At 37.1% G+C, this 21,287-nt stretch overlaps 1 protein-coding gene across 1 annotated transcript; it reads right to left on the bottom strand.

The window, feature by feature from the left end:
- Positions 1-1,485: 1,485 nt before the first annotated feature.
- Positions 1,486-20,190, bottom strand: st14a (ST14 transmembrane serine protease matriptase a). The gene is made up of 20 exons (XM_027999447.1): positions 20,001-20,190; positions 19,688-19,841; positions 15,631-15,781; positions 13,931-14,061; positions 13,262-13,332; positions 13,015-13,172; positions 12,840-12,875; positions 10,197-10,431; positions 8,272-8,414; positions 7,989-8,092; positions 7,792-7,907; positions 7,553-7,689; positions 7,368-7,472; positions 7,164-7,271; positions 6,970-7,086; positions 5,538-5,660; positions 5,209-5,395; positions 4,045-4,316; positions 3,560-3,696; positions 1,486-2,275 (listed from the first exon to the last, which is right to left on the bottom strand). Exons 2-20 carry the CDS (start codon positions 19,730-19,732, stop codon positions 2,117-2,119), a joined length of 2,535 nt encoding a protein of 844 aa, XP_027855248.1. The 5' UTR covers positions 19,733-19,841; positions 20,001-20,190; the 3' UTR covers positions 1,486-2,116.
- Positions 20,191-21,287: the final 1,097 nt, after the last annotated feature.

Below are 21,287 nucleotides of genomic sequence, written 5' to 3'. Positions count from 1 at the left end.
GTCCGTGCTCTAAAACAATCCGTCGCTTTTGCGGAACAAATATACCAACCACCGGAAAACATTTTTTTGTATGTGTTTGTGAACCAAACTCTAAGGAAAGTCTCCGAACTTCTGAATTTTGACTTTAATCTCAAAATTATACCCTTTTCTCCCAGAATTTAGAAAAAGTTTTGAGACTTTGAAATTCCCCTTTTCCCCTAAATTCTGAGTAAAAACTCCAAATCGCTTGCAAAAAAGTCCCAATTCAGAGAGAAAACATTTTTTCCCAGTTTTATCTGGTGAGAAAATACTTGATTGAATTATTCACGTGCAGTCCAAACCTGTTTTAATATGCTCTGACTGTTTTCTGAAGCGTATTCGTAGTGACTGAGGGCTCTTTGAACCATAGACCCAGTAAACGCAGAGACACTGGTTGCTATGGGGATTGTCGTCTATTTATGGAAAAGAAAACATCAGGCCCACATTTTTCGTAAAAAATGCGAATTTCAGCCTCAAACCAACAGTAAGTTAGAGACGACCATTCAACTATTTTTGAACAGTCAATAGGGTTCTATGTGGGGTAAACAAGTTTAAGAGATATTTCAACTGCAGTTGCAAAGGAAAAAAATCAAAGCAGAAATATTAAAAGTTTAAAACAATCAGTACCTAAGCAGTAGATAATACACATGGGATGAAGGGTGACTAACATTTTTATATACATAAAAAATGTGTGTCGCTTTACGTGGCTAATTTCAACACTAAATGATGAACCTTCATGGAGCTCCAAAGATTTTCTTACACTTCTCTATAATTCATTGTTGGGGAGGTGGAGAGGGGTTGATTTTTGTTTTGTTATGTCAAACACTACAGTTCGTTGTTCCTAAACCTATAACCTTTTAAGGCACAGTTGCGATTACTTTTTTCCACACAATTAGGAGCATCTACCTGAAAACTATGATGGAAAATAAACATAATTCATAATAATGGATGCTTCAACAATAAGGTCTAAGATACAAAACAATATATACATAATATTTTGCATTAGACAAAGCAGTTAAGAATTTAAATGTGAACAATAAAACAACATTTTAAGTCAAATCAAAATGACCAAAACACTGGAAGCACATTTGGACAATGAATCATTGTTCTGATTCAATATCACATTTTCTACTGGAAATTATACACTTGTTTTATCTAAAATTACTTAATTAATCCAAGACAGAAATTAAATTCAATCACTAAAACTTTGTCTTTGTTTTCCAGTGCAACAACTTCTGCAGAAAGCCTTTTTTTGCCCACCTTATGATCATCAGAGGTCAAAAACCAGGGGTGCACACTCTATGCTAGACCAGAAACCAGGACCAGGAGTAAACCTAAACATTTGAGGTTCCTAATTTTATTTACAGCATCCTACTATAATGAAGCTTCTGATTCAACAATCAGTTTTGTTTAAATAAAATACATTATGAACAGACCAGAAGCAAAGTAACCCACACTTACACAAAAGGTTATTTAAAATTTTATTAGAAGCCATCTGCTATAAAATATACATTTATAATAATTTTAGACTAATTAAACTGCAGGAACTGTTACCCAACGTTTAACTTTTTCCAAGCACATATAAATCTGTGTCTCTGGAAATAAAACGATATCAATGATGGGAATTGTGAAAAAGTGATGACAGATTTTAAAGGAATGTCTAATAGGCTTAAATAAACAAAACCTAGAGGATAAGAGCAAAAGAAGTCAAATAATTTTCATTTACACAGCTCAAAGTTTGCTCTTGAACGTAAGTTTGTGTAACAAGTGTGCCTTAAAACTATGTCCTATGCATCATATAACATTGGTACTCCATCAAATAATAATAAAAACACAAAAATAAAACATTTACATTTAAAGCAGATAACCAATCACCATCCTGGTAAAACAAACAACAACAACAACAAAAAACAATCACAGTAGGGTTAAAAGGCATAGGACTTGCTGTAAAAGTTGTTCATTTTCCAATGTCGCTACAACCAGAAGTCAAGTTCACTGAATCCGCTGGATGGTCTGTCAGATTGGAGTCTCATTGAATGAATTTTTCAAGTCAGCAGTTTATATCCGTAATGATCCTGTTCGATAAGGTTAAACTAGACTAGACTCCAGTCTTCTCCTTGATCCAGCCAAGAAATTCAGTGACAGTGGAGTAGATCCCTGGTTTATTCCTACGAGCGCAGCCGTCGCCCCAACTGACCACTCCTGCCAGGAACATACATTCACCTTCCGGACTGGACAGAGGTCCACCAGAATCTCCCTAAAGGAAGGAAACACAGATATGAAACCAATGTAACCAAATCACAACAAGAAGGCAATAGGAGAGTAACAAAAACCAGTCAATTTCTGCATACTTCTTGGGTTCTGTTCAATATGTTATTAAACTTATTAATTCATCACAGACAAAGACGGAGAGCAAGGCAGGAAAAAGTAATTTTGGACGTTTAGAACTACAGCAAAAATATGACATCACTAATTCATAATTAAGATATTAATAATATAATTATTAGAAACATCTAATACAGCTTAATTATTTTATTATATAGTGTTACAATTGTACACTTTTGAATTAATGTTTCTAATAATATGTCAAGTGTGTGCAACTGTTACAGGCTTTATCTTGGTGACGTGGTCAGCAGGAAGACTAGCCGTTGTTATGCTAGTGGCTAATGGGGAATGGATCCAAATAAAAAGCGAACAAACAAATCACTCCTTTGTAATCACTGGCTTTATCGCGCGACCTCTCATTTCCCGCGCATGCGTCTTGTTGTTCCGGAGCGGATAACGGACGAAAGCAGAGGAAAATGGGGATCCGCGGAATGGCTGCGGTCCCCTACGAAGTGCGCAGCCGGATGCAGCGTGAAGAGGTTAACCTGTGATCGTAGCTCTGGAGGTCATTCATCGACCACGAAGACCGTATGTGAGTGGCTGTGGAATTGGACGGCCTAGCCTTTATTCCCGCCGAAACTGCGGCGTATAGCCCGTTGCTTGGCAACAGTGAAGCCACATTGCTAACCGTTGGTTGCTAATGATGCTTAAGTTAGCGTTTACTTTATAGATTCATATCGCTTTTAGCCCGTTTTGAAGGATGGCGTCTGATCACCTCTTGGTCGAAATGTAAATCAAGAACTAGATTATTCTACACTGAAAGCAGATGAAAAAAAAATACAGTTTGAGATTTAGAGCCGAAGCTAAAATTGTTTATTGGCTGAATTCTAAAATGTTGAGCCTTGTGCTATAAATATTTTGCACATGAGCGGTAAGTATTTTAAATAGCTAAAGGAACCCAATATTACAAGGTTTTCATCTAAATGTACCACTAAATTGTACTTTTGATGACAATTGCTGTCTCATAATTCAAGCAGGATAATTATCCCAAGTATATCTACAAGTGGGCTGCATTATGGAGAAGTTTGTAGAACCGTTAAACAGTTTCATAAACTGAAATTAAGGAAAATTCAAGATAGAACATAAAGAAAGGGACGCAAAGCAAGATGAAAAGTAGACCAACAAAGTCAGAGTAAAGGAAAAATAAACTCCTAACCTGACAAGCATCCACTCCTCCTGTCAGTACTCCAGCACACAACATCCGGGATGTGAGACGAAAGCTCATTAATTTATTACACTCGTTATGGTTTATGATTCGGACTGAAGCTTTCTGGAGGGTCTTCGCAGCAGTTCCTGAATAATGATAAAAGAAAAAACAATCAATAGAATCATAGAACCATGTCACTGATCATTTGCACTAGAATAATCTAAACACTAAAATATCTTATAAATATAAGCAGACTATAACCTCAAACATGGTATATGTAAAACACAAACGTTAAAACCTAATTGCCTAAAAGAATATACTCATCCTACATTTCATCAATCAGAAAAAGCCTAAAATGTTTTTCAGCTTTTGCCGGTATAAAATCCGATGCCCTTTAACGGCCATAGTTTAAGCCCAATCATTTCATTTAACATGTTCTAGTGAGTATGGGGAATTGTTTGAGCTCGTACTTAAATGTATTCCTGCACACTCACCTCCCTCTCTTGTTGCTCCCCACCCTGTGATCCACACATTTTGGCCGGCTGGAATCTTGTAGTCGGCGGTTGGTAAGCAGATGGGCTGAATGTAATCTGAATATTCGATGGGGGTGTCCAGCTCCATCAGGGCGATGTCGTTGTCGAAGGTATTAGGGTTGTAGTTAGGGTGGGGTATGATCTGCTTCAGCTTCCTTTTTACAACAAATTTGTCAATCTTCCGTTGGTCATGAAGACCAAGATAAATCTCCCATTTCGCAGGCTCTCCGAATCTGAGATCAAACAGGGAAGCAGATTAATTCCTCATCAGACAATCAGATTCAATGGGAAAAGAATTGATACAACTGTAGTATACAGAAAGTCAAAAGTTGTAACTCATTAGATCAGAAGGAGTTATAAAGACAGCTGCAGTGAATATTCATACATTCAGTTAAAAACAACTGAATACTTTTCAAGACTCCATGTCAATTTGTGCATTAATTCTAAATCCACTGATTGCCATGATCTACTTTAGAATTTACATTAGTAGTATTTTTCACCTACAGACCAACCATTTTGTACCGAAACCATGATGTACAAGTATATTTGCATTGTTGATATGAATGAGTGATGGGGACAAATGGCCATTTAAATCCTCAAGTTTCTCATTTAATTTTTATGTTGAACTCTATTCCCAACTTTTTGGTCCTGCTGGCTCTAAAGTTCAACAGATTAGATTCAAAACAGAATAAATAAAATACCTTCTGATGGTGAATATTATCTACTGAAGCCATTAAACCTTATGCATTATGGAGATGCGATGTCGTATGGCAGACTTTGAATAAATAATGGACAATTACTTTAAAAGCAGATACAAAAAAATTTTCTGGACGCTATGAACTGATGAAGCTACCAAAATTTTAAAAGGTAAGCACTGGCATTTGAATATTTACACACGCCAATTTTAGTAAGTATAAAAGTTCATTTAATAATTAAGCAACTGAAGTAGCTGGAAAATACTAGCTATTTTCCATTTGTACTCTTATGCAAATGCAGCCCATTTAAAAAACAAACAAAAAATGCTTCACCCAGAACTAGATCTCATCTCTTTTAACTGCTATGTTTATTATAAAGCTCAATGGATGAAGTATGTTACATTTGAAAAGGCATAAGCTGAAGCTTTACCTAAGGTTACCGTCATTTTGCACACAGTGGGCAGCAGTGACCAGCCATATTTTACTGATGATGGACGCTCCACACACATGTCCATAAGTGTGGTAGTGAAGGCTGACTTGCCACGGAAATTCCCCTAGTGCGGCGTCTTGACCGCCCACAATACGTGTAGATGACCGTAACTGTTTCTTTCCACAGGCTGAAAAGCAAACAGATGGTAACAGGAATACATGTGGCAACTTGTTGTCGTGTTAAAACTGGTTTGGTTAGAAAGGCTGAGCTCAGAAGATGAAGATAAGCAGGAGTTGTTTCATCTCAGACATGCTTAAATTGCAACATACCACAGTTCTCCTCATCAGATCCATCTGCACAGTCGGACGTTCCGTCACACATTGGGTTCACCTTATCAATGCATTTGCCGTTCTTGCATTTGTATGTAGACTCTGTGCATTGTATCTCAGGATCTGGGGAGACGAAACCAATTTTAAATCTATCTTTTAAAACAGATAACAGCAATAACAGGGTATTTTAACATTTTCTGCTAGACTAGCAACAATGCCTTGCTAAAGTATTCGTACTCCAACTTCTTCATAATTTCCCAATATTACAACTGCATAATTCAATGCATTTTATTGGGTTCTATTTGATAAAACAATTGTGCATATTTGTAAAATAAAATGTTAATAATAAAGATCCTAAAAGTGGTGTGCTTTTATATTCACCACTCTCAATTTAAACTTTATAGAACCACCTTTTGTAGCAATTAAAGCAGCAAATCTTTTGCTGTAATAATTAGGCTTGGACATCGTTTGAATTTGTACGATTCTGGCTCCAAACAATTTTCAATTCCGATTCTATATTGAGATAGGGTAAATTAGGCCTTTTGATGAGGAAAGAAGACGGCAATGGAAAGCAGCCATAAGGACTGGCAGCCCTCGATGTCTTCGCGGAATAGCAGCAAAAACACCTGTTACAAGGTAAGAACATCAATGTTCGTACACTTCATAAGTAAATAAGACTATTAAGATGCAATCAAATATTGCATTATTTAGAAGGTATGTGTCTTCTCATTAGTAACCCCAAATAGAAAGCCCCACCATCATGTAGCCTACCATGTACCAAAAACTACTTAGCAAACACTTGTGTGTTTAAGTTTGCTCTAGTCTAATGTGAAACACCATTTGTGATATAGTGGTAAAAATCATGTGGCGTAAATTCAGGCAAAGTCATCGATTTGAGCGAATTATCAAACATGTTAGGTGGGAGGAGACCTGGCTCAGTTTCGAAGTCAGCCATTTTCAACTTTTGTAAAAACAGCTGTCTATGAGCCTCAACTAGGTGTACAGACAAATTAGCCTGACTTTAACAAGTAGAAGCCAATGCTATATTGGCAATTAGGAAAACAATCGCAGTCACTCCATTCAATACTCCCCAATCCTGGTGGTTCTGGTCCCAAGAACAACCACTACCTCTGTCCCATTTCCAACCTTCCTTTCATTTCCTAAATAATTGCAAAAAAACTGCTGATCTCTACTCCCATTTAACTCAACCTGATTGAAGGAGTAACAATCAGACTGTCGTCCTTACATCTCAATTGCCCATTAGTTCTTGTTTAAATATTTATTTGATTATTTGGCTTACTGTAGCGGCACTTTTGCTAATTGAAAAGTGAATGTGACCTCTTATAGATTTATATTTAAGTTTATTGCATTGCAATATTGGACAGCAACAACTTAAGTGACAAAAACAGAAAAAAAGATCCACTAATCTTACTTTTTTGACAGTTGAGCTCATCTGAATTATCTCCACAGTCGTCTTTTCCATCGCATTGTTTCTTCTCAGAAACACATTTTTTATTCTTGCAGGTGATGTGTGCAGAGTCACAGGTGCCTTAAAAAAATAAAAGGATGTATGAAAAACTGGTCTGAAATCCTTCCATTGAAATCTCCAGTGCCAGCGGCTCTTACAATCACGCTCATCTGTTCCGTCTCCGCAGTCATCTATGCCATCACACTTCCAGAACATGGGCTTACATAACCCATTTCCACAGGTCAAGAGTGTGTCTCCTTTGCACTCTGGAGGAGAAAAGGTTTGGAACAGGTGTATGTTATACACTGATAAAACCATGGCGGCAACAAGTAGTTCAAATGTAATGTGAGTAAATAACGTACTGCAGTTCTTCTCGTCACTCATGTCTCCACAGTCGTTCCAGCCATCACACGTGAGGTTTTGGAAGATGCACTGGTCATTTCTGCAACGGAACCTACCAGGGCAAGCTGTGGACGACACAGTGAGTGTGAAAAATAAGACACATCTTTAAGAGGAAAGTAGACCTAAACGTGGTTCCATTACTTACGATCTACGGGGTCGATGGCCTCGTACACTGCTTGGAAGCCTCTGTCTACGTAGGAGTGATCGGAGAGAAACCGCAATGTCATTTTGTTGGTTGTGCTGATTTCAACTAGAGTTCCCTTCTTGTGATCTCCACACAGTCTGAGAAACAGATTTGCAAGCAATGACAAACCCTTTTACTTTTTTCTACAAACCTGTTTTCACATCGATTTAAAATCCCAAACTCATCGTTGTTGAACTTACTTCTTGTTTCCATCAATCATCACGTAATCTTTGTAACAGTTCTTGCCGTCTTCCTGCCCTGGCTCAGCCAACAGGAGCTTTTTGAATGCAATTTTCACCACCTTATTGCTAGGCACCTTCAAGAAAATGGATAAGTAAGCATACAGGAATACAAGTATATTAAATCACTGAATAATGTGTTCATGAGGAAAACTCGCCTCTATTTCCCAATCACACACAATGTTAGGAGGATAGTAGTTTGGAAAGTTGGGAGTGGAGAAGGTCCCCTTTAAATCGGTTAGTTTGGTACCGCAGGTCTGACCTACATAGACAGTTAAATAAATAATTTTAAATATGAAACAATAGATGAAATCTGAGAAATTAAAGCTTTTTTCAAGGACGACTTTGTTCCTCATGGGAATGAGAATACAATCCAAACCAATCTTGCCATTTGTCAAAGTAATCTGGATGCGTAAATAAAATCAAGGCTTCAACACTTACGTAAGGTTGCCGGTTCCACTTGTGAAACGGATGCCCGAAATCCTGGAAAGTCGTATTCCTCGTTTGTGCCCATTGTAACCAGCATGACATTTCCAGAAGAATAAAACGTCAAAGGTTCACTGGGTGAGTAGTGTTCACACAACCTGTAGAAGACAGTCATGCATTTTAACAACTAATTCATAACCCCGAAGTGCGAAAGATTAGTTTTTCCCCAAAGAATTTAGACTTAAACCTAAATATTTTTTTAGTTTTTCCAAGGCTGGTGGCATCTGACATTTATAATCTCTGTGGAAACATTTGTTTGATTATGCTAGTATTTTATGATGTTCGACTTTAGCTAACCTGTTTCATTTATAGTTTAATCAGTAGAGTGTTTTACATTAGATCGAATTCTTAGAGGTCTGTAGGCCACATATATTCAGTGGAGAAATAAAACTTCTCAAGATTAATTTTGGTAAATAAAAATCAGAAAAGCTCAAGCATGATATATGCACTAATCATAAATTATCCATGTTGTTCTACGCAAGTTTGAAAAATATTATATGTGATATGTGTTTTAATCTTTTGTATCAAAACGTGATGTTTAACGTAGTAAGGCGTGGGGTCATGGAGGGGTGAGGAGAGCAAAGTGTGGTCTCAGAAACCGGTCTGAAGCCGTTTAAAGGGATAGGGAGTAATAGGGAGTAAAGGCTTTGAGGAATGCGCCAGATAGCTGGTCCCACGTCCTTGAGTAGAAATATTTTAGCATAAAATAACATCTGTGCAGAAAATTATCACGCGTTGCCTGTGTGCAGCAGTAGCCCATCATCATGTGCTGCCTGCACGTTGGAAAAGTCCACCTCTGAACAGTAACGTCAGAATACGTCAGACAGCAAAGAACCGCCTACTTTGATATAAACGTATCTAAGTTAAAACCTCCAATCAGATCGCTGACTGCCCTTTTTCTGTCCACACGGTGCTCTCCGAAGATGTAGTCATATTTTTTCTAAAGGTGGTTAATGTTTTCTTTGTGATTTTGGGATCGGATGATCTTGAGATGTTGGTCTGGTTTTATGCTTTTGGTTGATTGAATAAAATACTGTTTGACTGTGAATTTGAACAGTGACTATTGTCTTGGTTTCACTTTTACACCCGGCATCTACGGACCTGGGAAGATGAGAAGTGACAACGAAAAATTGGTAGAAATACCTCGTCTCAACACTGCATAAATTTAACTTTTATTCTAAAAAGACAACATAGCATATTCAATTTCTGAAGAAGCCTCTGACTGAAGACGATCTGTTACATAACAGTGGGCTGGAGATGATGCTAAGGGCAATTTTCTTGAATTTATAAGGAATCCTTCTTTGCACCATCATCTCCAGTGGCTCCCCAGTTATCTCTAAAACAGAACCAGCCTTCTCTACAAGTTGTTGAGCCTTTGTGAGTCCTGCGCTCTGATGCTGTTTCTCCAATAGATGATGGCAGAAGAGAAAATCTGCCTCATCTTACCGCAACAAACACTGAATAACCTAAACTTGCTCAAGAACTACAGCCTGCTCCATCTCTTCATGTTGACGTCTTCACTGTCCAGTCACTTGAATATAGTAGTATGTATACTTTTCCCACATACATAATTATGTGTGTCTTAAAATGTACTATTTTATCTAAAGATTAAAGTCAATTTCATCAGTTTAAATTTAATAAACAATTAAATTTAGTGCACAAGCTGTGCGTCCATTATTTTACCCAAATACTGCTGGCAATCTTGGGTCTCTATTGACAGACCTCTAAATGAACGGTTTTACCTACATGGGAAGTGAAGCATGAAGTGGATAACCAGCCAATGGTGTTAACTACTTCTGCTAAGAAGTATTCAGCAAACTAAAAAGCAGAGGGCCCAGTGCAGAGCCATGAGGTACACCAAAAACCGTAGATATACTCACTCTTCCAAAGCGCGGTTCTCTATTGGCACCAGAGAGTCATAGATTTTCACAAAGTCATTAGAGCAGTTTTCTTCCAGATACATGGTGTCAAAGTCAAGCTTGATGATGCTTCCTTCGTCACCTCGCAGCTCCCACTGCGTGAAGGTGTTCGGTTCATATGCATCGTTGGGGAAACCTTTGGTCGAGATCTTAACAATCTCTTGGGGCTTTGTATGTATTTTAAACTTTGTATGCGCTGACAAACACACACATAAAATGCAATATATTAAATTCTACTTAGTAAGTCACAATCACACATTAACCAAAACTTCACATGCTTTGTTTTAATCTTGCCTTAGATTCGTAAGTGAAATCTTAACGAGTCTTTGTTTCATTTCTCTGTCGCCGTTGCTTCTTCCTCGTCAGACAAATTTGTTTACTCTGAATTCTAGTTTGATCCTGAGAGGTTTTGCAATATTTCCCTCTGCCATCTGAATGTTCATCATTAGTTACATTTGACCATATAGTTGGGTAATATGACATGTCGAAAATAAATTTGTTTAATGGAAGCACGGCAATTTCACAAAAAGTCTTGATAAAAAGTTTTGGTGTTAGGATGAGGTGGTTTTTCAAAATTGGTTTATTTCTCAAAACTGCAATAGAAAGACTTTTTTCACATCACAGGAGTCACATGATCGACAACTTGATGTTGCCACTGACGCAAACCATGAAGAAGAAGACAAAAAGTAGTTGGAGGATCATGGACCGGCACATTTTTAATGACTAAAAGAGTCATTCGATTCCTCGAATGATTCAAGTGCCTTGATTATTAAAATTCCTCGAGGAAAATTTGCCTGCCTTGAAGCCTCGTTAATTTATGTTTTATTATTTAGCGCACCGTGCTACGACCGGGACATTATTTGCGTTGCTCGGAGCTCTGACTTCCGCCTCTGAGTTGTTGTTGGAAGCTAAGTATTGGCAGCATAACGTCCAATTTTCAAGTTCGGCCCGTGGGGATTTTATTGATTGATGATAGTTCCCGGGTTTTCATCATTTTTGGGGGACCAATAAGCATCCTTAAAATGACTGGCGCGATGCCTGGAGTACGGCAGCCTTTCTCCTCCAGGAGGTGCCGTAAATATCCCGTATTGCTCCCCCCAGTTCTTACTTTCGTCCCCTGGTCTACCGATTGTCTCTCACCCTCCCCCCACATTAGGTTTGTTCGTTCGCCTGCCCCCTCGCCCCCACTCCAGGCGACATTTCCCGGATTCTCAAACCCAAATCTTGATAGGTATGGGGCAAGGTGAGAATTCATCTATTAATTAAACTGACTGAAGATGAACAGACAAACTAAAAGCTGGAGCATAGACATTTTTTATAAGCATATTTGTGAGCCTGCCTCTTTATTATTAAAGTGAATATAATTTCAGATTTTTGTATAATTTTTCTTCAGGTTAACTTAGAAAGTGAGCTATTATTGTTACAGCTTAGTTTTCTAAACTACAGAAAAGTAACTGGTCAGGATGCTCAAAAATGAAAAACTGGACTGATATTGATATCCGATAGTAACACCAGTGTTATGCCAGATTTACCAATATTTTTATAAATTTTTTTATCAGATTACTCAATTAATCATAAGAATAATTGATAGATTACTCGATTACTAAAATATTCGTTTACAACATTCCTAGAAGAAACTTTTTAATCTGCGATTTTAATTCTGTCCAATTTAATGGAAACTCTTCACGTCACAATTGTGAAATTGTGTCTTTAACATTAATACTGACAACGTTTTGCGCACATTTGTAATAGTGTCTTTGCCCTGTGGCTTTACACCAAACGCTGTAGGACCAAACAAATTATCTCCATCATTATCTTTATGTGTCACGATCTCAGGTTGGTTTGCTTCTGCATCTTTTAGCAGAAAGCAAACTGAGCCAGGCACTATTTAGATGATTTCTTTATTCTACAGGTCATCATGGAAAAATCACACCTAGTGAAATGCTTTTGTAAAACTTTAGTTCGTCACAATTTACCATCAAATAATTAAATTTTTACTAAGGGCTAGGTTGGTTTTCACAATGTTTTGTAGCTCAACTAAATGAAATAATCATTAAAACAGTTTTTTCTATTTATTCGTCATACTGTTGCCTGATGTAAACATGGCAAACCTCCACAGCACAGTAGTTCATGATCATTTAAAGCAGTTCCTTTTCTAACTTCCTGTGGCAGCTTGCTTTGCTGCAGTGTTACCATCTTTACATAACTGCTTTCAACTTAAAACGTTAAATTTCTTGTATTCATTCCCCCAAATTTAAAGCTCTTTTTATGTGTAGGTTCTATAGCTTTCTGAGTAATAAGCAAAAACTAAAAGCTACAGGGGGCACAAGGTTTTTCAAAGTTTTCGGTTTGTTTGACACTGCAGTGTGAAAGAGAACTACACCCGCTAAAAATGTAACAAATCGAACTGAGTCTACCGGACTATCGGGTGAAAAAATCCAATTTTAGCTTTTCAGTTCAAATTAACTGAGTTATGTACGGTACCTACATCAACCCTTTAGCTCTGCTTAAAATGCTTTACTTTTAGCTCATCAAAATATTGTTAAGTCTTATAAAAATATATATATATATAAAAAAAGACACACATGTAACTTCGGTACTTACTCTTAAATGATGTTGGCGACATTCTGGAATCTATAACTGTGAAAGAAACCAAAAACAGACAGAATGAGATTAAAAGTCCTGCCACACAGGATGTAGCAACAGACAACCACAACAACTTGTTAATATCAAGATTCATGCACCACGTCAATCCAGATACAGAGTAAGTGATGATTACCAGAGGTCTTCATGTCTGTAACCTGCAGGTTGCTTCTTGACTTCACTGGAAGTCCTTTCGGTCTTTGCTGGTTCAAACCAGCTATGGCATCGTCAACAGATTTTTCTTGGCCCACAGGCACTTTAAACTCAGACTTGTAGTAGGCGATAATACCCTCACTGGACACAAAGACATCACAACCAATTTAAGCAAATACCCAACATATGCGACCAACAGGAACAGAGATTTGACTCTACGGATTCTATACCTGAACGCGTCAACTTCAGATTTGACGTAGTATTTCTTCAGCGTTGGATTGCTGGAGTAAATAGTTTTCAGCTGAAAGAGGTTGCAATAGAATAAAGAAAAAAAATCACAAAGAAAAGCTTGGTTAAACAATGAAATTTCTTCTTTTTAAAAAAATTTATATTGCTCTTCATATAACAAACAGTTAACATATACAATGTCTAGTACTTGACATTTTTGGCATTATGTTGCTATCTTACAACTCCCAATTTGTAATCCTTCTTTTTCTTTTTAAATGAAATCAGAAGATAAAAACACTATATTGATTTAATCAACAAAAAATGTAGCATAAAAAAGCACATAAACACCTTGAAGGGTTGAAAACCAGATAATTATTTACATACAAAATCCAATCTTAATGATTTATTATAATTCCAACATTCTTATCACACGGTCTCAAATGTATTTAATTTAAGTCTACAGAAAAAAGTTAGCTTCTCTATAAAATAAATAGACATCAAAACATTTATTTGGCATTTCCTCCTTTGACCATTTCCTCATTATTCCCTTTGTTCCTGCCAGTATCAAGATCCTAAGTAATTTAATCCCATTTACTCTGCCTTTTCATATTTAAACAATAAAAATAGAAAAATGTGTTCGTGTATTGGGTCAGAGAACTCGGCAGTCTTACCTCCTGCTGCACCTTTTCATCCAAGGCCTTGAACTCGCGTGTGTTTGAGTTCTCATAGGCGTTGTCAAACACCTGGTTCTCGATCTTCATTGAGCCAATGTATATCCTTCTGGTGTATTCGTCTTTACGGACTGAAAAAAAAAAAAGCACACATAACTCAAACAGTAGAAGTGTGTTTATGCACCTCTCTACTGTTTCAGGTCAATCAATCGACCGTCACTCCAGCAGTTTGAGTGTTTTTTTTGGCTAGCAGTTGGTAGCAGTGGAGAGCACCGCATGTCCTGCACTCTAAAGACAAGAGGAAGAGTTCGTTGTTATCGTTGTTAGGGTACAAAACATTGCAGTTTCAAATACAGTTGTGTGTGGGAGTCCCTTGAGTTTTCTCCAGCTGATTGAATAGAAGAATAACCCAGTTATGTCTTCCACCGCTGGCCAGCTGGCTGAAAGAGGGGAACAATAGTTTCTTGTCGCTTGCAAGAAAAAAAAAGTTTCTATTTTGGTTATGAAACACAGAGACTCATGGTGTGCTAATTGAAAGTCCAGCCCATCAGGGCTCTGATTCACTTTCCATTAATGTTAAAAAAAAAATACAATGAAATACTTTCAGGTTCAACTTTCCAAAGTTTTCTCTCCTTTACGGAAGGAAGAACTTTCTCCAAGAAAGTAAGGACACAAAGAAGGAAGGACATCAAGGAAGGAAGGAAGCACAAAAAGATAGGAGGAAATGACACAAAGGAAGAGGAGGGAAGGACATAAAGAAGGAAGCAATGTAAAGAAGAAGAGGGAAGGACCAACAAGAGGAAGGAAGGATGCAAAGGAAGGTATGAAGCACACAGATCAGGTAGGAGGGAAGGACACACTGGAAGAAGAGGGAGGGACATAAAGAAGGAAGGAAACACACAAACTAGGTAGGAAGGAAGGACACAAAAAGGACAAGAGGAAGGGATGGAGGAAGGACGTTTCTGGCTGTTTCCTATCTGTGATCTTGTCAACATGCCATCGCCTGTCAGAGATCTGCAGTCAACCAGCAGGTTCCTCTTCGTTCAGAGACGAGTTCAGTTAAAACACAAAGGAGATTGAGAAACACCCAACCTCTGAGAAACACCCAACCACTACCCTACTGGCATCACTCAGACCTCTGAGAAACACCAGACCTTAACCCGACCGGCATCGCTCAGACCTCGGATTCATTTAAACCATCCGTTAAAAACTTCTCTTTGTGTCCTGCTCTGGAAAGTCGGACACAAATAAGAAAGGAAGGAAGGAAATAAGGACACCAACGGGGAAGGAAAGACACAAAACAGGAAGGATGGAAGCACACAAAGAAGGAAGGAAGGACATGAAAAAGGTAGGAAGGAAAATAGGCAGGAGGGAAGAAGAAATTAATGAAGGAAGGACACAAACAGAGAACAGGTTTCGCTCTCTACAGCATCTTTCTTTGTGGATATTGCTTTAAATCACCACACAAGTCTAATCTGCTCTTTGATTTTTAGTATTTTTATACATATTTATCTAAATTATTTAGTACAACGAGTTACTCCTCAAACTGCTTGGGAAAATATTTCATTTTCATAACAATAACCATTTATAAATCAACAAAATAACCTTAAAAGGGTAACATAAAGCAATTAAATTCCTTGTTTGTGTGCAGAAGACACAGTTTTTCCCATTACAGCCATTCACTAGTTGGAGCTACTTACAGTGGAAATGCCAGACCAGCAGTCCGGTAATGAGAGCAACAACAACAGCAAGGATCACCACGCCGATCACAGCGCCCGTCTTCCCCGGACCCTTCTCCAGCTTTTTGCTATCCCCCGTTTGCAGGAACTGCACAGACTCATACTCTTTATCCTGCAAAACAAAAGTAAATTAATTAAGAAATATGGAAAACAGTTCAGCGTCAAGATTTAATAACTGAGAATTTTAAAGTAAAATACTCGTTGACCTCCTTAAAGATTAAAGTTTTTTGTTTTTTTGCCACTTAAATCAACACTTTTTAATATTAGACAAGTATATCCAGTGAAATACTTCATATTATTTTATTAGTTAAGGGAAAATAGTTTTCCAAACCAATCTGACCCTATGTGAAAACTAAACTTCATTACTGTCTGTCCCACTTTGTTTAGCAGCAATCACTGCCATTAAGGGTTTGTGATAAGTGAGAACGAGTCTTTTACGTCACTTTAGAGGAACTTTCTGTGCAGAATTGTTTTTATTTCAGCCATATTGGAGTGTATTAAGACTGAAACGACTAATTGGATGAATAATGATAAATCGATTACCACCTTAGCTGACTGTCATTTCAATATTCCAAGTATCCAAGTGCATAGGCAAAAAAGACGACCATTTTCTGAAAGAACGACATGTTTAGGGCAGTAAGTAAGCCAAAATGGTACAAAACAAATTACACATTTTCCATTTGAATCTGTTCTACCCTGAACTTTATTAATTGGAATAATTTTAGCTTCAGCTGGTCCAGATTTTGAAACATCTTGAACGTTTCACAGTTTTGATGTTAAGTTGAGCAGAAAGGGCTCAGCTTTTCACACGTTGATGTTAAGTATTTATTTATTACGGGTGCAAACAATTCATCGAATTATGATTAATGGTCGATTAATAGTTTATTAGACTAAGATTAGTTATATTATCGTCCGCTTAGATCTTTTTTTAGTGTTGTAGTTTGGCCGCCATCCAGCAGAGGGCACCGCTAAAGCAAAGATGGCGGAAGACACGCCGGTCCAAACAGAGTACGTTGTGGTGTGGAAAATCCCCTTCATGCGTTTCTGTTTTGAAATATAAACACTCCGCAAACTCCTTAAGTTTCAACTCAACAGCGCTCATTCAGCGGAGGTAACGCATCCGTCAGCATATTATGAATAATGTAGCCGTTTGTTTTCTTGATGCAAAACTCAGGTTTTTAAGTGAATGGCCACTCATCAGTTAATCGTATGTCGATTAATAAGCTGAATAAATTTTAGATAAACTCTTTAAACGATCACTTGCATCCATAGTCCAGATGCATCTTTGGCTATAAATGATCAAGTTTACACTAAAAGAAAACTTTGTCACTGCATTTTAGGTAAAAACATTTTTTAAAAATATGAACTGAACTGTTTATTTTAAATGAATTTTTGTACAAAGAAGGCCTAGGATGTTTAATGGAAAATTTGCAGAGTGTGCCAATGTTTTTATTCAATTAATTAGACTAATCGATAGAATACTCAGTGACTAAAATGATTATTGCAGCCATATTATTAGCCAATAATTGCAGCAAAGCTTTAGGAAAGTTTTTTTCTAGACTGACTTTGTCATCAGTTTGACTTCATGGGTTTGAGATCTTTTGTTGTCAGACAGGTTTCAGTGAAGTGATTTAGTAACACTACAGAGCTGACAATGACGTGTGACAAGTGAAACACACACACACACACACACAAAACAAATTATGCAAAGCAACGTCACAATTTTACAACGAAAGAAAAATCTTTCCACAGAGAGCCAGGTTGGTTTGGATCGTTTCTCCCCACCTCAATAAATACAGTGATTGAAAACGGCATTCTGTATTCATTCAAGTTAAATTTATCTGGTATTAAAAGTTATTGGGAAATAAATAAGAGACAAAAAGAGCATAAAGAAGTTTGTAAGGAGGTAAAATACATTAAGGTACAGTAATTACACGTTAGCTGCCCACAGAAATTATTTCTCCTGAGTCAGAAGTGTGCAACACTGTTTTTATTTTGGTTTCTCTTGATTTAACTTAACATATGAACTCCTTCACTGCAAATACACAAAATATTAGCAAGTATTTTTGATCTGATTTCTAGAGCAAATATCTTATTGCACTTGAAATAAGAGAAAAATAACTTACAAGTAACTTTTCAGCAAGAAATATGAGCTTGTTTTAAGTCAATAATCTAAAATTGATTAAAACAAACTAGTTTCACTGGCAGATTAATTCACTAATCAGACATTTTCCCCCATGTTATAAGTGAAATAATCTGCCAGTGAAACTAGCATTTTCATCAGTTATTGGCTTAAAACAAGTTCCTATATCTTACCAAGAACTTACTTATAAGTTAGTTTTATCTTATTTCATGTTTGCTGAGGTAATTGGAAAGGAAACTGGACAAATTAATTGGTAAGATTTTGTTTTCACTTCTGAATAAAAAGCCATTTTCCAGAGCCAATGATGCGTGAGGTGGGACCATAACGCCCGATTCAGGGTGACGGAGTGGTTACTTCCACCGATTGGGGCGGGGGAGGGAGAACAAAGGTTTCACCACGCACAATCCTGCCAAACCTGCTGGGAGAGCAAACCGCAAACCAACAAGTTCCTGAGTATTTACTGCAGCAGAAACTGAAAAACAACCGGGTTTACAGCTTACCCAACAGATCAAACAGAAAGAGTCATTTTGTCTGAGATAAATACGATCAACTCCAACTTTAAGCCTCACTAATCTTTGATAATGATTGTCACCAAAACTGTGACATAGGTTTCAGCTGTAAGGACAGAAATACTTTCAGTTTGCCCACGCTCGATACTTCTGCACTGAAAGGACACGTTGTACCGCAAAGCCTGAGGCCAAAGCTCAAGCATCCGATCTAAACAGCAAGACGTTTTAAATCCAGCAGAGCAGAAATATAAGTTCCCAATGTTTATCTGGATCATGATCACACAATTATATACATCATGTCAATTAGAGTCCAAGCACAATTGTCTTTAACTTCTCAGTGACTAATTTTGATTTAAATAGAATAAAATACATTACAAGATTATCCATGTTTATGAATCAAAAGCATATCCTGAAACTTTAGTCTGTTTTTTTTCTCTGAGCTCAGATAAAGTACATGCAGCTGGGTGGGGCCTTTATAATCTGACCTACTGATCTTCATTCGGATCCGTTTGGTTCTGACAGGTTGATGCAGCCCAAAATATAACAAATCTGGATTTTATTCTTATGATGCAATCAAATTATTCCTAACAAAAAAAAAAAAAAAAAAAAAAAAAAAAGGTGGTTCAAATTCTCCAAATATGAAGGGTTAGTTTCCATGTCGCTAATTTGAATTTATTTTATGGAGGACAAACCGTAACAAGCCCCAACCTGCAGGAATTTACTGCCACTGACTTTTGAACTGCTGTTTTAATCAAAACGTCGGTGCTGGCGTGAAAGTTGCTGCTCTGAAGGAGGAAGAGAGTCGTGAGCGAGTTTATGTTGTACAGAGTTCTTGGAAAACGCAGCCCAGGAAAAGGTGTGTTCAGGTTCAGCGGGATATTTTTCCGCCTCTCCTCCTGACTACATTTTTTACTACAGAAATCAGGTCACCATTTTATTGCGACAATACTTTTATGCCTAAGATTACGAATTTAACCTGCCGCAGGTGTAACTTTTATTCATTTCTTTTTCAATTAACACCAGGATAATCAAAAAAAAAAAAAAACTAGGATTATTAATTATTAAATTATAGTCAAAACCAAAAAGTTTTACTTTCCTTTTTATCTCTAGATAACAGCAACCTTTGGTTTCAGAAAGTTTTTTATTTTAAATCTCAGGTGAAACAAATTTGCTGATGAAAGATAAAAGCTGATACAGCCCTCATCCTGCTCACTGTGTTTGTTGACTGTATACAATAAACACACAAGAAAACACCATTTTAATTCCCTTCATTCCGAGGGTTTAAGGGGTTTAATATTCAGAAAATCATGGGAACAAAACACATAAACCCAGAGGAGACAGCGCCACCCATCCGAGGAAAACTTACCAGTTTTGGCATGTATTTTATTCCACTTTCCATGGGGTCCGCCATGTCGCCAGTTTTGTTTTAAAATGTCCCCAAAAGTTGTTTTTCAGTCCTCCTCTGAGCTCTTTGTGTGAGTTTCAGTAGATGGATCCCGAAGGCTGCTTCCCAGGTGAACCTGCAGGCCCAGCAACAGGCAGGTGAATCCTCAGTTTATCAACACAACAACAAATTAAGCGGTAAAAAAATATCTAAATATCCCGAAAAGCGAAATAAAATTCGACTGCAGCTCCAGTGGAGATGTCGGTCAGTTTCCACCTAAGATAAAAATGCCCACCTGCTCGTCTTAAAGGAGGGACGGGCGCGGAAAAAAGACTCCTTTCTTCCGGGAGCGTAGTTTCTGAGGGCGTGTCTTCCTGTTTACCTGAGAGAGCAAAACCCGATGTAAACAACACAACCGGGCTTTCTTCCCGTCACCAAAGCGATAAACAACGATGCATGTGTTGGTTCTGGACGCGGTTCTGATCCACATTAGCCGCCAGGTTCAAACATTAACTGTTAAACTGCGGTTTAGTTCTCATCCGGTCCAATCTACCGATGCAGTCACGTGATCTTTACGCGCATCAGTTTTGGATTTATGACTCATCTCCACTGTCGAGTTTCATGTGAAAAAAAAACAAACCATAAAGTGAAGAAATGGGTAAATATTTCCATTTTACACGCTGGCTGCACAATCTATGTTTTCTGCGTTTCAGAAATGATTTACTTACCAAGTATTTTAGGTTTAGTTTCTATTTCAAATATCTAAATATCTCAAACATCTAAATACAGTTGAAATAAAACAAAAAGAACTTGCAAGTAACTTTTCAGCACGATATATGAGCTCGTTTTAAGTAAATAATTAGTGCTATAACAAGACATTTGAGTTGTAATATGACATTTTCCCATGTTTAAAGTGAAACTAATTGACTTAAAACAAGTGAATATCCTGCTGAAAAGTTACTTATAACTTAGTTTTGTCTTCTTTCAAGAGAGTAAACAAAAATATTATGTTTTTGCAGCGTACCAGAACAATTTGTTCATATTTTTATGTTTGTACAGACAAAGTAGTGTGTAACTGGGAAGCGGCGGGATAAAAATGCTCTTTTTTATTTTTATTTTTACAGAAACAGAAAAAGAGACAAATGTCAATTTATCCTGAAAAAGACAAATTGTTCTTCTGGCAAATTTTTTCATCTATAGCAAAATATGTTCCCAGCCTGAGTTAATCTTTTTTTGTACTAAATTTTGCTTTTATATTTTTCTTTTAATTTCCTTATATAAATAAATGTCATGAGGATGATTTGAAAAGGCATAAAACAAGTTTTTTCACTAAGAGATTTTTTGTTGTTAGCACTGCTTCAAAAAGATTAAACCAAATAAAAAAATATACCTTTACATAAACCTGTGATTATTGCTGGTTATAATATGTACTATTTGTCAATTATTCTTCATTTTTTTGCAATTGACACTTTAATAATTGAAATTAAATAGATACTGTACTGATGAATTAACTAAACGTGAGTTAAGTTGTAACAAATGTAAGATTATTACTTTTTAACATGTGGGAATAAATGTGGAAATA

This window comes from Xiphophorus couchianus, chromosome 18, assembly GCF_001444195.1.
Source record: "Xiphophorus couchianus chromosome 18, X_couchianus-1.0, whole genome shotgun sequence".
Classification (NCBI taxonomy): domain Eukaryota; kingdom Metazoa; phylum Chordata; class Actinopteri; order Cyprinodontiformes; family Poeciliidae; genus Xiphophorus; species Xiphophorus couchianus.
This window is presented reverse-complemented; position numbering and strand designations above follow the sequence as displayed.

Excerpts from the sequence above, each read along its gene's own strand:
- st14a (XM_027999447.1), bottom strand. The coding sequence starts at position 19,732 with ATGGCGGACCCCATGGAAAGTGGAATAAAATACATGCCAAAACTG. Across the intron at positions 13,173-13,261 it reads TCTGAAGTTGACGCGTTCAG|TGAGGGTATTATCGCCTACT; the intron begins GTATAGAATCCG and ends CTTTGTGTCCAG. Across the intron at positions 8,093-8,271 it reads AGTGGAACCGGCAACCTTAC|GTCAGACCTGCGGTACCAAA; the intron begins GTAAGTGTTGAA and ends CTGTCTATGTAG.